The 21,772-nt window shown below is 39.6% G+C and overlaps 1 protein-coding gene across 6 annotated transcripts in view; it reads left to right on the top strand.

Annotated features, from left to right (window-relative positions):
• The window catches only part of tanc2a (tetratricopeptide repeat, ankyrin repeat and coiled-coil containing 2a), a 119,426-nt gene that overhangs the window by 89,581 nt on the left and 8,073 nt on the right, over positions 1–21,772 (top strand). For all 6 annotated transcript variants that reach the window (XM_061884191.1, XM_061884192.1, XM_061884190.1 and 3 more), the window contains 12 exons: positions 2,002–2,124; positions 3,080–3,217; positions 3,296–3,394; positions 3,509–3,700; positions 4,386–4,479; positions 7,048–7,181; positions 8,582–8,705; positions 8,785–8,960; positions 9,039–9,171; positions 12,338–12,429; positions 12,503–12,637; positions 12,757–12,857. In XM_061884191.1, coding sequence (XP_061740175.1) covers positions 2,002–2,124; positions 3,080–3,217; positions 3,296–3,394; positions 3,509–3,700; positions 4,386–4,479; positions 7,048–7,181; positions 8,582–8,705; positions 8,785–8,960; positions 9,039–9,171; positions 12,338–12,429; positions 12,503–12,637; positions 12,757–12,857 — 1,541 coding nt within the window. The remainder of the gene's footprint in view (positions 1–2,001; positions 2,125–3,079; positions 3,218–3,295; positions 3,395–3,508; positions 3,701–4,385; positions 4,480–7,047; positions 7,182–8,581; positions 8,706–8,784; positions 8,961–9,038; positions 9,172–12,337; positions 12,430–12,502; positions 12,638–12,756; positions 12,858–21,772) is intronic.

A 21,772-nucleotide genomic window follows, 5' to 3' on the forward strand; every position in this document is an offset into this window, starting at 1 on the left:
ATGATGTGGTGGGCCAGATGTAGCCCCTGAGCTTTGATTTTGACATTTGCGGTCCAACTGAAACCTAAACTAGCCATTTCTTGGACTTTTCTTTGTGTTTTTGGCCGGAGACTGTGTGGTCATTTAAAACGTGTCCTTTATTTTCTTACTGTATCTAAAAGTTGCCAGTGCTGTTGTCTTCTGGTGGTTAAATATTTAAGAAAAATAACTGAATTTATTTAAATCTAATTAAAATAATAAATGTGTGCATTTTGTTTGTTGCTGTGGTAAAATTCATGTGAATTACTGCCATGCTTTTTATTTTGAAGCTTATTTTGCACTAAGCAGGAAATCAGTGTATGTATGATTTAATACTGTGTACAGTAGTAAAGTTAATGGTGCATGCTGCTTAGCCATAATAATGATGTCAACAATACTACAACATATGTCGAAATACTGTAAATAGCGCAGTTTTTTAGAATAATGGCCGACCTTAAAGTTGATGTTTAAAAAAAGTGGTCAACAATGCATCTGTATGTCAACTTAAGCGGTCACTTTTTAGTAATAAGAAGACTGTGGACCAAAACTTGATGAGTTGGCCAACATAAAGACGGGTTGTCGACTTCAGCAGGACCGACTGAAGGGGGTTCTGTTGTAAAAAAAAATCGATTTTAATTACGCTGCAGAATCATTTCTGTCACAGGTGGGATACATGTCAGTGTAATCAGTTGCGTGTATCAGGGGCCTCATGTACTTTAACTGGAGTTGGACGGCATTCCTACTGAAAATAGACGCACGTTCAAATCCAGAAATCTACATATGTCAGCACGCACAAAGCCGAGCACATCATTTTTTAAATATTGTAATCAACATGGAATTCATTTCAGGAGTTGGCTAGCCATGGCAGGCCTAGACCACACCCAGGTTACGTCTGCTTTTTAAATACGCAAATCATATTGAAAGTAGCCATGTGCTTAAGCGCTGCACGTTGTGGCCAATCAAAATTCAGCTGTTACCAGCGGGTTGAAATTGCTGCGTGTTGCGGGAACCGCGGGCTTACATAAAAAATAAACGGTCGGCCATCAAGAAGAAGGTGTTGACTAAGAGCAATCGCAAAAATAAACAGTTTTAAGAAAGATATAGTAACTGCAACTGGCTATAGCCGAGGGTGGTCCTTTCCTCCTCACCGCTTCTTATGCTCCACTAAGAGCACAGCGGACAAAACTGGGTAATCTTGCAATCTTTTAAATGTAAGCATGCCAGCATATCATAAAGGATACAAAAGACTTTGTCTCTTGTTTGATTACTCAATTTATTACTACAACGTAGGAGAGGTTATTGTTGTAGCAATGGCCAAGGAGTTGCAGGATCACGTTTTGACAGCAATAGATTAATATGTCCTCACAAGCTTTAGTATGAATATGAAGCATAAATTAATACATGTCCTCACAAGCTTTAGTATGAATATGAAACAAAAATGCATTTGTGAAAAAACTTAATTTTGTGTCCTTTCCTCAATATGTTTTACATTGTCAAAATCAATGTAAAAAAGTATCCACAGCCTGTAGAACTGCAGGTACGTCAGCCATGAAGTTGTCATGCAACGGCACACATTTTCACGTCAACATCAGTCTTGATACATCAAGACATCTTTGCCTTGAAAAGGTGCATAGGCCAGGTTTTTGTGCATACTCATGCCTATAATACACAAGGCCTAGGTCTGCAAAAACAGACATTTCTGCAAAATATTAATATGTCATTCTGATGTTGGTGTTCTAAGGTAAATGTGATTTATGGATTGCACTAAAGCAGGCATTATTGCACTTATCACAGAATATATTAAAAAATGTTTTTTATGGAGTAGTTTTAGAGCGACGATAGCAAACGTCTTGACATAACTATATTCCAACAGTTTTTCTGTGACTATTAAAATTCCTCAAACTTCTGCTTTGTCTATATCAATGATGCCTGCCAAATGTGACTAACGTTTTGTTGCACTGTGGCATTTCCTCCTATGTCCAGGGCTTAAGCAAGAAGCTCGGGATTCCCTCCTCAATTCTGCAGGGCCTTTGGCTTTCCTACAGCACAGAGAGCTTGAATGAGGCACACTCATCCTTGCGGAACCTTTACACCCCAAACATTAAGGTAACACTGATATGTTGTGTGTGTGGTGTTCGTTACTAATACGTTATAAAAGGTCAGAAGAAAACCGGCGCTAAATGTCAATCCAATAAATCCTCGCCAGACACCAGTACAGAGTTTACACAAAACACTATTTGGGACTCCGATGCCATGAAAATGAAAGTTTACTCCACCTAGCTCTATCTTCTAAAGAGGAGTAATTTAAATTAGGTTTTTAAGCAACGCAAAACACTACTGTAAGAAAAGTGATGGGCAGTAACAAGCTACATGTAGGTAAGATAAAAAGCTTAACTACATTTTCCAGTATCTTAGCTATTTTTTTATTGAGTAGCTCTTCCTGTAACTTAGCTACTTTTAGACTAGTTGCTACAAGCTACAAAGAGAGGAAATGGACTGCGAATCCAAGGCAGAAAAAATGTAGAGAAAATCCAATGACCTGGATGAATGAGAAGATCCATACATACGTAGAAATTCCGTGATGATTGGTTGGTTTTTGTATGATGAGTCACAATTGGCTAAGGTTAGGGCGAAACATTACGGCTGGCCAATCAGAGCCAAGAAAAAGAGGGTCATAGAAACTTGTAAGCAAAATAATAACTGACACAAATTCCATGTCACATGGGAACGAGGGAGTCAGAGACAGAGGGACGCTTCAAGAAAAAAACGTATTTGAAAATGGAATTCTCTCCCACAGATTACATTATTCGTTCAGTGATGAAGATGACGTGCTATATTGCTACTGCTATATTTATCACAAATAACTTTGTTGACAATTAAAAAAAAAAAGTATTTCTATTTATTATTCTAATATAATTAAAGGCAAAAATTACAAAATCATTCCATGTTTTTGAAAAATTTCAAGTTCAATGTATTAATTTCAGTATTTTCAGTATTTATCATCGATACCTAATACATACCTAACACTGGTGGATTGTCACCTGACTCCATGCCTCTCCAGGTTAGCAGACTTCTGATTATGAGTGGTGCCGATGTGGATTATCACAGTGGTGTCCTGAATAATGCTCCACTGCTCTGTGTCCACGCTCACCTGGGCCACAATGACGCTGTGGCACTCTTACTCGACCACGGAGCTCTGGTAAAAAGAGACACGTCATATTTGTATGGAACTGATTACAGTGTGGTGCGTTGGTTTGAATCAATTGTGTGCTTTTAGGTGGATGCACAGTCTCAGGATGGCTTGACTGCACTCGGATTTGCTGCTTCAGCTGGACACCTGGATGTTATCACCCTGCTGAGTCAACACAAAGCCAAAGTAATTGCACACACATCTTTTAGGACCAAATAAACTGGATTATTGCAGTAACATCTGCCAACAGAGTTTCAAGAAGGCAACATAAAAACAAATGTGTGCTTCTTCTGTGCTCAGGCAGGTCACGTGGACAGCTCAGGTCGGTGCGTGTTGGTGCACGCAGCTCAGAGGGGCCACCTCCAGGTGCTACGCTTCCTGTTGAAGCTTGAGGACTGGAGCTGCACTTCCTGCTGTGGTCACAGGGGGGTGAGCAGGAGCCAGGCAGTGCAGCAAGCACTGATTGCAGCAGCCAGTATGGGCCATTCAGAGGTGCGCATATTATACAATGGAGCCTGTTTACGTTAACTCTCAACGGTAGTTATGTTGCGGTTGTCGTTTAAAACTGCTTAGTGATAATGATAACGTCAACAATGGTACAACACGTAAAAAGATTAATAAATTATAAAACATGGCGGATGGGACTTGAAGAGCTGTTCGACGGACTTGGAGTTGACATAAGTTAAAGTTTAAAGTCCCAACGATAATCTCACACATTAGGTGTGGTGAAATTATGCTCTGCATTTGACCCATCCCCATGTTCACCCCTGGGAGGGAAGGGGAGCAGTGAGCAGCAGCGATGGCCACACTTTGGAATCATTTTGGTGAGTTAACCCCTAATTCCAAACTTTGATGCTGAGTGCCAAGCAGAGAGGCAATGGGTCCCATTTTTATAGTCTTTGGTATGACTCGGCCAGGGTTTGAACTCACGACCTTCCAGTCTCAGGGCGGACACTCTAACCACAAGGCCACTGAGAAAGTGGGTTCCGCGGTAGTATTACACATCATTTTGGTACTGTTATATTATTGACTGTTTTGGTTCATTACTTTGATCCTGTCTACATATTGTATTAAAAAGTAAGACTCGGTAGTCTAAATACTGGTTTATTCAAATTTAGTAGAACAAATATTGTTTTACTGGTACATACTGATAAGGGTGTATGTGTTCTGTGTGTAGATCGTGTCTCATCTCCTGGATCCTCCAGATGGAGATAACAAAGAGGAGCAAAGACCTGAAATCAACACACCTGACAGTCTGTGGGGAGAGACAGGTATTTCAAAAGACTCAAGTGCAATGCAAATAAGAAGTGTGATAAGCCTAGACCTCTGCCAGGCCCTATTTCTCAATAGTAATGCTATCACTTCTTACTTATCCCATTTCTGATATTTCCTGAAAGTTTAATTGAAATGTGCCCATAACTTTTTGAGCTATCTATAGCGGATGTAAGGGAAGCGTCTTGTCAGTCTTTAATTGTGTTTGTATCTGCGGATGGAAGCTGGCCCGCCCACATACAAACACATTTGAGTAGAGGCTCGTAATTTAAATGGAATGTGACGTAGTAGGTATTATCCGGATCAGCCCTAAAATGTACTGATTAGATGATGTAATGATGAAAACATCTCACTGATGTGGTGATTGTATAAATGCTGGATGGTTAATATTACTGTTTGAACAAATAAGCTATTTTAGAACCTACAGGCTGTGTGCTCTCTTAAAAACGAGTGATTGATGTATATCAGGTGAATGTGCCACAAACAGGAAGTGAACTCGCTTGACTACACATGAAGCGGAATTAAAGCATACTTTTTAAATGTTCTTGTAGTCAGACCATATTTTTGGTATATTGGATGGAATTTTTACTTGACATGTTTCGACTGTCATCTGCAGTCTGCAGTCACCTGACCACTGTGACGTGTTGCCTATCAGCTGTTCTTATAGGCGTGGCCCCCCCATCCAATATACTGAAAAGATTGTCTGACTACTGCTGATATCATATCAATATTGGTATCGGCCAATACTCAAGGCTCCAATATCAGTGAAAAAGTTGTACCGGGAAACCCCTAATCAAAAATATTGATAGTGTTCGATGTCCTTATTTTATTGCTTGAGTTTTTTTCATTCATGTATCTCTTTATGTACTCTAAATTGTAAAGTCAGGTTTAGGGCTGCTCGATTAATCAAAAGTGAATCGACATCGAGGTTTTAATTAGTGCAGTAAATAACAGCAAGAGGCTGAGTTTTGTTTTTTTTTCTCCATCGTCACCAGCATTTGAGTGACAGGCATGTTCGCCAATCAGAATTGTTGCGCCTCGTGCTTCATTATGTCTGGCTTCGAACAGAAAGAAAGACGTCTCACTTCGTGCAACGCTCTCAGCACCTCTTTTCATTCATTACCAATTTTTGTCGCGTCGCCGTCTCCAACACACACACAATACAGAGAGCCTCTGAACTCGCTAGTGAAAAGTGCCGCAATGTAACACAAATTTTAAAAAAGATTAAAAAGCCAATTGTCCCATTGGGGGGAAATTTCAGCTTCAAATCGGATGAGCGAATCGACACGTACAAACGAGCAAAAATGTCGTGATCACGTGACAACGGTACACAAAAAGTCAACGTTCGACCTCATTTTTCCAACTGGAAAAAAAAAAGATGCACTTTAAGATGTTCAATATCTATTTTGGTTACATTATGCTTACAAGAAAGAGTTTTTTTAATTTACAAATTTTAATTGGATTAATTGATGTGTGTTCCAATTACAGTAAAATGTTAAATAATTCTAAAGTAATGAGAAATATAAGTTTACATAATTTTAAATGGTTATTTGCATTATTATTATATATTATGATTACACATACTGTATAGTTGTATAGAGTATTTCTGATTCTGTTTGCATAAATCCAAAACATTTTTTAAGTAAATTATTGCATATTGTTGTAAAGTGTGGCACCTTGAGACAAGAATACGTTGATTGACAGTCTGAAAGCAACATGTCTTCATTCACTTGTTATTTTTTCAGTTTTATGCATTTCTCTTTATAAAATATAAAAATCGCCATCACAATTTTGGAGAGAATGATCGCAGTTAGGTTTCAGTCGTGCAACCTAAGACAGGTTCATGATCAGACTGATGTCATCAATCAACAGACCACCCACTTTGTCATCAAAACCAATAGTGAATATATTGCACATCACTGACCTCTACTGGAAGAAGTGTGCATTGCAATACAATCATTACAACATCCATCCATCCACCCAGGTCTATCGCTTGTCCCTCAATTCTAAATTAGAAAGTTTATTCATTTGATAGTAATTATCGTTGATTAATTTATAATTGATATGATTCAGATTACGACATAATGCTTGTTTGTATATGCACTCTAGGTGTAACATGTCTGCGATGCAAGTTAAACTTTTGCATATAATACATTTAATTTGACTATAATGTATTTCAAATAGTGTGGAATTTTATCAAATAAAATGTTGTGTTTGAAACTTTTAATATAATAGGTTAATATACACTGTATTCACACACGCCTCAAACATAATGTAACCATTTCCTTTATTAACAAACATGACGTTTTCTACACTTACTTATTGTTCATTCCCATATATTCTGATTCTTCCTACACCTTCTGGACTTCAAACATATATGTGATTGTTGATTGTGCTTATTGATTTTTATTATAATCCAAATTAAATGTATATATCCTTATAAACTCCCATAAAAATGTTCTCACCCCCAAACAAACGTCAACATGCACACTTATAACGTCTGCTATAAGTGTGCATGTTGGTTTTTCTCCTACATGACTGGCTTGTCATTGTCTTGTCTCTTTCAGCCTTGACAGCCGCAGCAGGAGGAGGCAGGTTGTCAGTCTGCACGCGGCTGCTGGATCAAGGTGCTGCTCTGCAGCAAAGCAGCAGGCGGGGGGTCGTGCCACTCTTTTGTGCAGTGCGGGGTGGCCACTGGCAGGTCTTGTGGAACCACACAGGCATAAAGTGAAACCCGTTAATGTCGACAACGTGTCCAATTCCCAGTGTTCTTTTTATTATTGAACAGTGTTTGCTTATGTGGACATCAAATTTAAGTCATTTCAATGAAAAATTGGTTCCGTTTATGTCAACACGTGTTATACTATTGTTCCCGTCGTCATTAACTAGAGATGGGTCAAATGATGCTAAATCATCAAAACCTTACTGAACACAAGGAGTGATACGGAGTCCCTCAACGTGTGTCACTTTAAGAGAAAAAAATGTGATCGACACAGTTGCCAAGTCATTTACCAAACACTGTTTATCAGGAAGCACTTATTTGGCTGATGTGTGACAGCTCGTACTAAATGAAGTCGGAGGACGTAGCGTGCCGCGTTTGACGTCGGTTTTCGTCACCATCATTGATTTGAATAGAAATTAGAAAAAAAAGTAAACCATACAAAAATTCCGAAGTGTGTAATTATTTTTATCTAATAGCGCCATACCAGGTCACTATAATTTCTCGTGTACTAGTTGGCTGAATAATACAATTTGTGCATTGCATATACATTTCTGTACAACTATTGTTTAAGAAAAACAACTATTACTAATTATTAATTAATATTTGTATGTCAAATACAGTGACTTTTTTTATTCCAGTAGTTGGCGAATGACCATTAAAGAACACCAACCCTATACTGTAACCACTGCAGGGTCACTACAGCTAGTGAGTGTGCACTCACTGAGGCGTTATTCAAACATCACTAGTAAAAACAAACAAAGCTTCAACTTTTCGACCAACAATTTTCACCACTGAAAGAAGGTGATCAAAAATTGTCTGCGGAAAAAGTTACGAGTAAATATGCAAGCATTGGCTATTAGGGCTGTAAATCTTTGGGCACCACATGATTCGATTCTTGGGTGTAACTATTCAATTCAGAATCGATTCTCGATTAAAAATCAATAATTGTTTAATAACATTGGATGATTAACTATGATTACTTACATTCCTCCATAAAATAAAAAGTTATGTTCTATTTCTATATTACATGAAAAAACGCTGGTTTTGTTTGATGAAATTCTACCCAAACATTTAATAAAGTCAAATACAAATAAGGCAACAATAGAAGTATCCTACATTTCGCTTTTATAAAGTAAATCTGTACAGTATCTACATAGACAATATGATTTGCCTAAATGGCTGGACAGGACAGTTTTAAAAAAGAAGAAAACAATCATTTACAAATAAGAATCGCGATTAATTCGAAAATAGATTTTTTTTTAACACTCCTGGTGCCTATTATGGGTCATGTTGTTTCTGCATACTTAAACGGGTTCCACTGCACATTTTCATTAGTTGGGTTCTGTGTTATTTACCAGCCTTCTCTGTGATTGTCTCAGGTCGTGGAGCTGTTACTAAGTCATGGGGCTGAGGTCAACATGATGGACCAGCAGGGTCGAACCGCCTTGATGACAGCCGCATCAGAGGGTCACATGACTACAGCCAAATTGCTGCTGGATCATGGTAACTAAAGCCAGAGAATGACGACTTTTTGTCTTGCACAACGAGCTGTGGTGCATAGTGGAGACGTATGTTTTTGCAGGGGCCTCTCTGGATCTGGCCGACAGGGAAGGTTTAACAGCGCTGAGTTGGGCCTGTCTGAAAGGTCAGCTCCAATTGGTCAGAGAGCTGGTGGCGAGAGGTGCAACCACGACACACACCGACCGCAGCGGTCGAACACCTCTGGATCTGGCTGCCTTCCGCGGCGACCCTGAAGTGGTCGGTAAAACACACCAATTGTCCTTGGTCGTCAATCCAACATGCTCAAGGTTCACCTCTGCTTGCGTCGTCCGTCAGGTGCAGCACCTGGTGGATCACGGAGCGTCCGTGGAACACGCCGATTCCAGTGGGATGCGTCCTCTGGACCGAGCGGTCGGCTGCAGAAACACTTCAGCGGTTATCGCTCTGCTCAAAAAGGGGGCCAAGATAGGTAAAGAATCATTGAGTGAAATGTTTGTTGCTTGTGCCTTTACCACTCTTAATGAGACAAGGCTATCAGAGAAACAACACAACAGGAAGCGTGGCATGACATGTGCTCTTGTATGATTAGCTACAGGTGGATACACACATTAATTATGTCCTGCCAACTCGTAGAAGAGCATTGCATTGTTCCGCCTGTCACTTAACGCCGCTGGCTTAGGTAGATAAATAACCACATATTATTTGTAATAAATAATCATTTTCACAACAATTACGGTAAATTAGATTATTTCCCGCGGCACACCCGATGATCTCCCGTTGCACACTAATAGAATTGTTGGGAATTACAAAAACAAAAATAGCCACTTCAGCACATAAAATCGTTAATTAAAAAAAGGAAGAACTTTCATGTGTTCATTTTTATACAGCACCATTTAAAAGTTTGGAGACACTTTCTCATAAAAATGTTAATATTTTCCCATTACCAACAATACTTATGTGGGACAACACACTTCTATCCATCTTCTTGCGCTTCGCTCCTAATCTATCTCCTATTTAGAGAAGCCCAGACTTCCCTCTCCCCAGCCACTTTGTTTAACTCCTTCCAGGGGATCCCGAGGCGTTCCCAGGCCAGCTGGGAGACATAATCCCCCCAGCGGGTCTTCCTCGTGCCTCCTGCCGGTCCAACGTGCCCTAAACACCTCCCCAGGGAGGCATTCGGGGTGCATCTATACCAGATGCCCAAACCACCTTGTCTGAACAAGAACACAAGTCTTTCCTTTTCATGTACATTATAAACAGTGTTCGTAATAACAGCATTATTACATAACAATATTAGTAACGCCATTACTTTTACTGCAACAAGTAATCTAATTATTTCCCCTTAGGTCCATTACAACATCGTGAGCGATAGCTTGATGTAACGTAGCACGCAACTTTTGATGGGGGTTTATGTCAACAACAAGACAATGTCATAAGTGCAGCAAGTTCAATGCAGGAATTATATTTTTACTAGTGAAAGTTACAAGCAGCACCGGAATAAAATTAATTTGATATCAAATAGGAAGAGGCACCATCTCATTGACACAGTAGACAACAACTTATGCACACGTACACGTACACAATGGGAATATGGAACAACAAATCAATGATTTAAGGGACAAACTTGCCAATGCCATCCAAACAAAAATCTGTTTGTAGACATGAAGATATGACAACCATGGAAGCACATTCAATCTCTTTATTAAGCAGAGGTAACACAATCCGGTGAAAAGATTGAAAAGAGCTGTCGTCAAAGCCGACAAAGCAGCTAACTGCTAAAGTAAAAAACACAGCTTCGTTGAAACCCTCGATGACGTCACTGACATCGGCTTTTAAAAGCACAGACTCCATACATTGTGCTCTCACATTAAACATCTCTCAAATGCATATGACAGATATTTAAAATTGTCTTTTTTTAAGAACATAAATTACTTTCCCAAGTAATTTATTAGATTTTTTAAAGAGTACCGTATTTCCTTGAATTGCCGCAGGGCATATAGTATGCGCCTGCCTTGAATTACTGCCGGTTCAAACTCGCTTCCCAAAATAATTAGCGCATGCTAAGTATTACCGCCTGTTCAAACTCGTGACGTCACGAGGGACACTTCCCCTGTCATCATTTTCAAAATGAAGGAGGCTGATTTCAATACCGGTAATTTGAAATCGCATAAAGGGAAGAAGATTAAGAGCTATTCAGTAGAATTTAAGGTCCAAACTTACATCACCCTCAAATTTTTACTGCATGCCTTTGGTAAGTGCCGGACTGAGAAGAGGTTTTAAAATAATTAGCACATGCTTACTTTTACCGTATGCCTTTGGTAAGCGCAGAAGTGAGAAGAGGTTTTAAATTAATTAGCGCCCCGGCGGCAATTCAAGGAAATACGGTAAGTCCATTAGTAATTCAGTTAATCTTATGGTAAGGTCACAAGTAAATATAATGAATTACTTTTCTAAAGTAATTTTCAGAACACTCATTATATATAGTAAAAAACTATTAATACGGGGCAGCTAACAATGTAGGTAATGGGGACTATTCTGCCTATAAAGTGCTCTTAAACAAACCCTACAAAAACCAGCAACAATGCACCGTTTGCATGTGTGACCTGCATAATAATTAAGCTATTGCAACGTTGTTATTATAAGCGATAACACAGAGGAACTACTTTTCTGGCATTGTGACCAATCTCCTTGGTCTTTTTTTCCCCAAATAACACAACAACATTACTAGCTAAATAGAGCTGCTAATAACATTGGTTGCGACCTGCCCAAAAAGAAGCTTTTAAGTTAGGAAAAGTTACTGTTAGGTTATAAATCACCTGTGGAATACAAAGTTGCGGCAGCACTAAAACAAGAAGTTAGTCAACTTTGTAAATCCACACACTACCAAATCGACAGACTCGACGCTCTTGACAAATTGAAAACAACACATGTTTTTATCAGTACAGTGAGGAGTTTTAAAAATGTTTGCAAGTGCTAAAAGATACAACCATCCCGTCAGTTGGTTCCCATTGATGGCAGACATTGTAAGTCACTGTTGTGTGTTCTTATTTCAAACGTTTACCAATAGTACTGCATAATAGCGCTCCAAGATGCTTTCAAAGTCTGCCATTCATGGATACAAACACAGAAAGTGCTGTCTGTTTTTGACATTGATTTCACAAAGCGCATTGCAACGGCGCTAGTAGTAAATGTGCCCAAGGAAAAAAGTTACGGTAATAATTAAATACTGCATATATTACATGTTATCATGAATTTGCCTTTTACTACATTACATATATACTTACAGCATATATCTAAAACCCTACTGGAGGAGGTGGAATATATCATATCACTTTTACTTACACTGTTAGCCGCCTCTTACTATCAGTTTTACATTACTTACAATGTACAGAAAAGGTAAAGATGTGTGTTCTTGTCTTACATAGGGATTGTGAATGATAGGCAAAATTAAAAGAAAAAAAAGTGCAGTTACACTTTAACTTGATTGTGTCTCGTCTAAATGTTAGAATAGCTCAGTACATCTAAAAGTTTGGAGACACTCATTCAATGGCATGTGAAAGTGTCTCTAAACTTTTGACTGCCACTGGACATTTTCTCATCGCGTGAAATTTGACTGGTTGTTTGTGTGTGCGCAGGACCTGCAACGTGGGCTATGGCTACGTCTAAACCAGACATTCTAATGGTTCTCATTAGCAAACTGGTCCAAGAGGGGGACAAACTGTACAAGGTAACCAATCCACCTAAATCAGCCAGAAAAAGATGCAAGGATTGAGTATTTTATTAGAAATGTTTGTGTGTAGCAAGGTAAAGTGAGGGAGGCTGCTCATTCCTATCAGTCAGCTCTGCAGAAGTTTCCGGTGGATGAGATGAAGACCTTCAGACAGCTGAGAGTGTGTGTGCTCCTCAACCTGTCACGATGTCGCCGCAAGATGAATGTAAGCCTGAACACCAACTTTTACTCCATGGAAATGAATCTCCCTATTATTTTTTGCATCCATTATGTATTAGTATTATTATGTCCTGTGTTTTACTGTCATGTATTATTTGCTTGCAGGATTTCAGCCTCGCTGAGGAGTTTGCCACTAAGGCCCTGGAACTAAAAGCCAAATCTTACGAGGCTTTCTATGCCCGGGCTCGTGCCAAACGCAGTCGCAGGTAATCGTGGCAACCATTAGACTAGAACTTGTTTAAGATAACTGAACCCTAACAAGATCAGCATTATTGTAAAAGTTTCACAATCACAATATTGTATTCAAAACAGAACCGTATGGCATAAGAGGGTTGGTCTTAAACTATATAAGAGGTTACTTAACCAACAGGAAGCACATATGCAATGCTAAATATTTCCTGTGGCATACCACAGGGATCAATACTGGGACCAAAATTGTTCAGTCTTTACGTAAATGATGTTTGTATTGTTACAAAAGATTTGAAGTTAGTATTATTTGCAGATGATACAACAGAGTTTTGTTCAGGAGAAAACACACAGGAGCTAATAAAAGTAATAAAAGAAGAGATTAATAAATTAAAGAAAACAAACGACTATCCTTAAACTTCAGTAAAACTAAAATAGTGATATTCGGTAACAGTAAAAGAGCAAATCAAACACAAATACAAATAAACGGAATAGACATTGAAAGAGTACCGGTAAATGAGGTCACATTTTTAGGTGTAATGATTGATGATAAAATTAATCGGAAATCTCCGTCCATCCATCCATTTTCAAAAGCTTGTCCCTTTTTTGTGATCGCGGGGGATGCTGGAGCCTATCTCAGCTGCATTCGGGCGGTAGGCGTGGTACAACCTGGACAAGTCGCCACCTCATTGCAGGGCACTGGAAATCTCATATAACAAAATATACAACATAAGATGGCAAGGAACACATCAATAATGAATACAGAGAATGCTAAATTATGTATCGGACCAAAAATCTCTCAATATTCTCTACTGTACGCTAGTGTTACCATATCTGAGTTATTGTGCAGAAATGGAGGGAAATAATTACAAAAGTAAACTGTAGTCACTTATCGGGTTACAAAAAAGATCAGTTAGACTAATACATAATGTTAGATTTAGAGAACACTCAAAACCTTTATTTGCTAAATCAAAATGATATGAAAAAATACAGTAGAATTTCAATATAGTTGCAAACAGCTGAAATTAAGCACAGAGCAAAGTATGACCTGCTACCATAGAATGTACAACAATTATTTTTAACAAAAGAGGAGAAATATAACTTCAGAGAAATATTTAACTTTAAACATTTGTATGCACATGCAACACTTAAAAACTTTAGTATATCAGTATGTGGAATTAAATTATGGAATGGATTAAGTAAACAAATCAAACAATGTACTAATATGATCCAGTTTAAGAAAGTGTTCAAACTCAAAGTACAAAGGAGAAGAGCCATGACAAATATTCTGAAGTGATATATCATCTTATTTATCTCACTGTATGAAATACAACTTATGCACTATTTATTAATTATTAGTTTTTTGGAATGTTATTATTTATGGAGTATATATTGAATAAATCGAGAATAGGAAGTGAACAAAAGTGTTGGCAATTGCCATGTAAAGGAAAAGGGGTATTAAATATTCTGCCGCCCTGAAAAAAGAAATTTAATTGCTCCCACATGACTCAAGTTGCTCGATACTGCTTCCTTTTAGGTCTGATTTTAAACACAGATAGCTTTTAAAAGTTGTTCTTTGATTAGATTAGATAGTAGATTAGATAGTACTTTATTTATTCCGTCAGGAGAGTTCCTTCAGGAAAATTACAATTTTCAGCACAATCCCATTCAAGATCAGACAAACATTAAAGGGAGACAGAACAGGATCGCTGACGGGTCTGCCGGCTTCCAGCGCCCCTTACAAAAAAATGATGAGATACAGGTAAACAAGGGGGGGAGAAAAGAATAGGAGATTAAAATTAAAAAAAAAAAATCGGTCTTAGCCTGGGCCCTGGAGAGGGGGTGCAGACTGAGGCCAAGGGAAAAAAACAACAACTCATAGCCATAGTACACACCCCTCTTACATGTGAGTAGGAGGGAAACATCAAACATCAAAGAACACATAGGACATTAAAGACATTAAAGCAGCAGATACAACCAGACACTTCTACATACAGCTATGAATAAAAAGTTAAAGAAACATATCCACTGTGGTGGCCTCTGCGGTGTTCCACGCCATCGTCTGCTGGGGTGGAGGGAGGATGGCCAGAGACAGGAGTAGACCCAACAAAGCAACCAGGACAGCCGACTCCACTCCCGGCCAGTGTCCAGTCCGCACGGATGAGCGATGATACGTCCAAGGAGACTGGGGTGTCCGACACCTGCTCACCCAGCCAAGACACCGCGAAGCCTCTCCGTCCCAGTGCTCAGTGCCAGCTCCGCAGTCCTGTCCCCTCATCCGCATCTCCTCCAGTCCCTCCAAAGCGACTCCGGTGTGGCAGACACCCAGCAGCTGGTCTCCATGGCCAAAAGGCTCCCGGGAGGCAGATCCAGAAGTCCACAAAAAAAAGCACCACAGAGGTCACGAAAGTGAAACCCCTTGTCACTCAGTCCCAAAGGGTCCCGGACCAAAAGGCAAAAAAATATAATAACACATGAAAACAAGAGGGAAACACAAAAGGATGATACAAGAGCACAGAGCTCCTGCCTACAGCAGCCACTACAGCAGCGCCATCTTGGGGGAAAAAAAAAACACCACCAAACCCAGCAGCACCTCAGAGTTCATGGATTCATAATATAACTAAACAATGAAACTTTGTGCAAAACAAAGACTTAGTGTGTGTCCAAGAATTCCAGTTAACAAATGTGAGTCCAAAAACCAATTCCAGTTAACAATGTGATCCTTCACATTCAATGTGTTCAATACCTCAATGACCTCGCCGAGCACAATAAAAAAGAAGCAGAGTTGAATAATACTTACTTAAATGGAACCTATTATTATTTCAATTGTTTTTCGTATTCGTACCTGCTGGTGTTGTTTATCTGTGATCAGCATTTGTCTAGAAAATGTGAAATCTAACCGTGAAGGCGTCACTGAGATATTTATAAAACAATCTTGTTTTCCTTCATACTTCCAGGAAACGAGCCATTTGGAGTTTGCCCAAATGTTGATGTTTTACCATTGGTGACGTCAGCAGATTATCCATCCATGATAGAGATTTACCCAAAGTGCTTTGTGCGCTTCTACCATTGTAGTCTGACGCTAGAGATAGGAATTGATCAGATTTTTGTAGTTCTGATTCCACTTTTGATTCTGTCTAAAAGATTTGATTCTTTATCAGTTCCTTAACGGAATTTTTTGAAAAGAAAATAAGATAAGAAAAGGTGGATTAGAATCAATGTTGTTTAGTTTAGAGTTACCATGACCTTACAAAACTTACAATGAGGTCTCACAAAGCACATGCATAGCATTGAAGAAAAAAATAACTTTTTTGTAAATAATTATTGCTCTTCTTTAGAATTTAATGATGTGCAAATTACACAAGAATTAAACATTTAGTAACATTTGATATTAACTTATTACATGCAGAGTGAGATACCGGGTATGTCAAGCCTTTATTATAATCTTGATGATTGTGGCTTGTAGCGTATGAAAACCTTGAATTTAAAAAAATCTTTGAAAATTTAAGGTTTCAAAAACTTTGATGATCAGAATGCCATCCATCCATCCATTTCCTACCGCTTATTCCCTTTCGGGGTCGCGGGGGGCGCTGGCGCCTATCTCAGCAACAATCGGGCGGAAGGCAGGGTACACCCTGGACAAGTCGCCACCTCATCGCAGGGCCAACACAGATAGACAGACAACATTCACACTCACATTCACACACTAGGGCCAATTTAGTGTTGCCAATTAACCTATCCCCAGGTGCATGTCTTTGGAGGTGGGAGGAAGCCGGAGTACCCGGAGGGAACCCACGCATTCACGGGGAGAACATGCAAACTCCACACAGAAAGATCCCGAGCCTGGATTTGAACCCAGGACTGCAGGAACTTCGTATTGTGAGGCAGACGCACTAACCCCTCTGCCACCGTGAAGCTATGATCAGAATGATAACAACTAAAGGCATGACATATCTGACTTTGCATGTAGTAAATTAATATCACAGATTAGATTTACATTTGAAGTTAATTGCTGACATGAATTAACTTTTACACCATATTCTAATCCTATGAATTTCACCTGTACAACATAATGACAGAGAGAAACTGGTAGGAGGAAAACTTGCAACTTTTCTTTAACTAAAAGTGAATATTCGCCCACCAAAAATGCAAACTTTTGACCACAAATTAGTCACTGCTCGCTGATATTTGTCGAGCGGCAGACGTTATTTGGAGCGAGTACTGCTCGCCTCGGGGCCAGTCAGAATATTTCTCTCCTCATGCTCATCTCAATGAGAAGGCATTTATTTAAATTTTACAAATAATAGTGCTAACATAATAGGAGGTGTTAGTACCTATCCTTGATAGGAGCGGTTCAGAACTGGACTTTCATTTATTATTATTGCATGCTGTGTGTTCTAATGTTTCAGCATATCGCTCGGATGTCTTCCTCTTGTTGAAATAGCAGCCTTGTAATGAATACCAGTTGCGCTGTTGCAATCTTTTCTTGTAAAAGGTAGTCAACTTTAGAGCGGTCGTTGCGCCGTGCTTCGCTATTTTGAGGTCTGACGTCACTACCCATGTTGCTTAATCACGTCTGATTGATTGATTGATTGAAACTTTTATTAGTAGATTGCACAGTAGAGTACATATTCCGTACAATTGACCACTAAATGGTAACACCCGAATAAGGTTTTCAACTTGTTTAAGTCGGGGTCCACGTAAATCAATTCATGGTAAATTACGTCATCCCCAATCAGAAAGTATCCAAAGGGAACCTTTTGAATAAATGGCAAGAAATTATTGCACTGGGAATTGGTTCTGAACAGGAACCGTTTTTTGATTCCCATCCCTATCCAACGCTGTAGTCAATAAGCTCCTTCATCCTCTGCTATTGCCGTTTCTAATACAAAGTAGCGTATACTTTGAACTAGGGCTGAGTGATATATCGATATACGCGATATATCGCGGGTTTGTCTCCGTGCGGGCTGGGTGATATATCGATATACGCGATATATCGCGGGTTTTTCTCTGTGCGATATAGAAAATGACTATATCATAATATTCGAGTACACGTTCTCACGCAGTTGTTTTTAGCTGCGGGCATTACACTACAGGTTCTTCCCACTCCTTCTTGTGTCTCCTCACAGAGTGTAAGCGCAGGTTCTTACTTTCGTCACATACTGTCATGTCCTACGTCACATACCTATACGCCCTCGCCCAGCAGAGAGGTAGGACCGTGGCTAACGTTAGCCGTGATGCTAGCGTAGTGTTGCGAAGGAGCGAAAGGTTTCGAATCTGGTAACAAATGAAGGAAGAATTAATTCCCAAGAAAAACAGCATGGGGTCCACCGTCTGGCGGTGGTTCGGCTTCAAGTGGGAATATGTCGAATAGACAACTTTAATTTGTCAAGTGTGGGGCACAAGCGTTGCTACCAAAAATAGCATTACTGCTAACATGTAGCATCATTTGAAAAGTCACCTGCTAATACCTTTAATAAATACAGTTTTGGTACATTGACTTAGTTGTGATTTCCTTCTCTGCATGAAAGTTTCAAATGATCATATATTAATACATTATGAACAAAAATGTTTTAATGTAGACACATAGAATCATCATACTGCTGTGATTATATGTATCAAGTGTTCATTCAATGCTAAGGCAAAATACCGAGATATAAATCGTATATCGCGATATGGCCTAATAATATCGCAATATTAAAAAAAGGCCATAACGCCCAGCCCTACTTTGAACTTATATCTGTGAGTACACTATATGGAAGCGCTAAAAACTACAACAAAGATGGCGGGGAGAAGTTGCTGTCGAAGTGGATTCACGTAAACACGACCGTCCACAAAACGGCGCATCCTAAACTTGGCGCTGGTTGTCAAGCAATCCAAATCTATACAGCAAGACTGTGGGAGTTTGGACACATTTAATGCGTTTTGATCTTTAAGACAGGTTAACACAGCTCTGACCTGCGCAAGACACGACAATTGTTGAAATAAATTTCGTCAGAAGTGCCGCTGGCCTCAAAGCTCTTCGAAATGGCCGCGACTGTTTACAGGATGTAAACAGAATGTGACGTAGGGGGCTGCACCTCACCAAAATAGCTGTGCCCACATGTACAGGAAGTGATGTCATTAAAATAGCAGCCTCCGATGGCCTCAAGCAGCATGCAAAATGAATGAAGCGTTTGTACGCTGAGACATGGCCCGCACACCAAGGCATATTTGGTGCGATGTAAACCTTTCCAAAGGTCACAAATAGAGAGTCCTTTGTCAATCAAGGTTCCACTGTCTGACCCTTTTAACATACAAAAAATTGCATGTCCACTTAAAAGGCACCTATTATGATGATACATACCAGGTTCCCGCAGATTGGCTCCGACCAGGAGACAGTATGTGTTTCAAGAGACCAATCACAAAGAAGGGAAGTTGAGGGGCCGTGCGTTCAATTACCTCCCCTAAGTGCCAAAAAGGGTGGAACGTTGGAAGTCTGCTTAAAGCGCAGCCAATGACAGCTCCTCTATTCCGCCCATAAAACCCAATAAATAACCATCCCAAAACAGCCAACAATCACCATTTACATTTGTTGACTTGTATGTTAACCAAGTATTAGTGATATTGTAATTATACACGCTAACACAGACAACAAAATGAATTAAAAAAAAAAAAAGGAAAAAAAATGGCGACCCCTCTGCGTTCCTGTTTTTTAACCCTGTACACTGTTTGTTTGTCTAATCTTAAACGGGTTTGTGCTGAAAACAAAGTTTTGTTGCACTTGTGCAATGACAATAAAGACCTATCCTCTCCTAAACTATTCATAGCAGCGCCGTGATCACTAGCTTGTTTGCCTATGTTGACATCATCGGCTGGTCAGCTGCTTTCTCGCGTCAAACCTGGTGAGAGTTTATTCTATAACATAAATCATTCCTCTTACCTGGATAGTAGAAGAATGAGGCTGTATTCCGAAAAGTTTGTACACTTAGACAGCCAATTTAGACACGGAATAGCGAAAACAACACTAAAAGACACTTGGTTCCACCTCCCTTTTTTCGCGAGGGATATGAGTCATTCTTCATTTAAATGGGAATATATCAACAACATCCTATCAGTCGTCATCCTAATGACAGCAGACATTGTACAGTTTCTGATGTTTATTGGTTCCCATGATTTTTACAGTGAGTAATAATCAGTGATGTCGATGGAAAAAGCGAACAATGTGATGCATTTTTTTAAATTAATGCGCTATGTATGTTTAAAATGATCAAAATACATGTAAATATATACTTACATCATGTATATAAAACCTTAATGTAGGTGTTTGGATGTTTTTTATGGCTCCATTGTAAGCAGACGTTTTGCTCGCGTTTATTTAATATTTTGAATGCATAAAAAAGAATGGATAGATGGAGGTATGGATGGATATTCATTGTCATTGCACAGGTACAACGTAACTTTTCCATTCAAGATTAGACGATTAAACACTGTACAGGGTTACAGAACAGGATCGCTGATGGGTCGCCACTACGGCGTCCCGTAAAAGGTGGGAAAAAGGTAGACGCTGGGGGAGAATGATTAAAAAAATGTTATCTAAGTGGGAGGAAAAAAACCTCAATAGCAAATCCATCCATTTCCTACCGCTTGTCCCTTTCGGGGTCGCAGGGTGTCGCTGGAGCCTATCTCAGCTGCATTCGGGCGGAAGGCGGCGTACACCCTGGATTAGTCGCCACCTCATCCCTTGGCCAACACAGATAGACAGACCACATTCACACTCACATACACACACTAGGGCCAATTTAGTGTTGCCAATCAACCTATCCCCAGGTGCATGTCTTTGGAGGTGGGAGAAAGCCGGAGTACCCACGCAGTCACGGGGAGAAGATGCAAACTCCGCACAGAAAGATCCCGTGCCCAGGATTGAACTCAGGACCTTCGTTTTGTGAGGCAGACGCACTAACCTCTCTGACACCGTGCTGTCCCCCCATAGAAAATCACATATACATATTACAACATACAACTCAAGACTTGCAACGAGGGGTGAGGGGGAGGGCATCCCGCCCGAAGCTGCCAGCTATTATACCACGTGGGGTGAAGCACCGATGGCGTGGGGTTGGGGTTGGGTTATGTGTGTGTGTGGCGTGTATTTTTCGTGGATGCCTGTGTTTGTGTAAGGCTGGTAAAACTTCTTATCCTCCCAAGAGTCTGTCGTGTGTCCAGCAACAACCACTAGGTCAAGAGAGGCAGGTTACCCCCAAACCCAAGATCTTGTCAATTTTGTTGAGATACCAGTTGATAAATTTCATTGTTTAGATCTGGAGAGCACTGCAAAAAGAAGCAACAAGAAAGTTAAGACGAGACAAAACAAAGAAGCAAGCAGGAGAGGGAAAGGGAGTGTCCGCCTTCGATGAGTGCCAGTGAGAAGAATAAATGTGTTCGTCTTACATAAGGATTGTGAATGATAAGAAAAATTCACAAAATGTTCAGTTCACCTTTAAGAAGCACATATATAGCATGGAATTTTCTTTTTTTTAAATAAATATAAGAAATACATATTCTTCTGTAGAATTTAACAAAATAAATGATGTATGGTAATTACGCAAGAATATAACATTTAGTAACATTGTGATGTTATCTCCATCCATCCATCCATCCATTTCCTACCGCCCATTCCCTTTGGGGTCGCGGGGGGGCGCTGGTGCCTATCTCTGCTACAAACCGGGGTACACCCTGGACAAGCCGCTACTTCATCGCAGTGATGTTATCTCATTACATGCAAAATGAGATATGTCAAGTTTTCTTTTGATGTATATAAGCCATGATCATCAAAATTGTAATAAAGGCTTGACATTTCTTACTTTGCATGTAATGAGTTAATATCACAAACTAATATCACATTTGGAGGTAATTGCTGACAGGAATGGACTTTTACACCATATTCAATTTTTTTGAG

The sequence above is a fragment of the Nerophis ophidion genome, linkage group LG23 (assembly GCF_033978795.1).
Source record: "Nerophis ophidion isolate RoL-2023_Sa linkage group LG23, RoL_Noph_v1.0, whole genome shotgun sequence".
Lineage (NCBI taxonomy): Eukaryota > Metazoa > Chordata > Actinopteri > Syngnathiformes > Syngnathidae > Nerophis > Nerophis ophidion.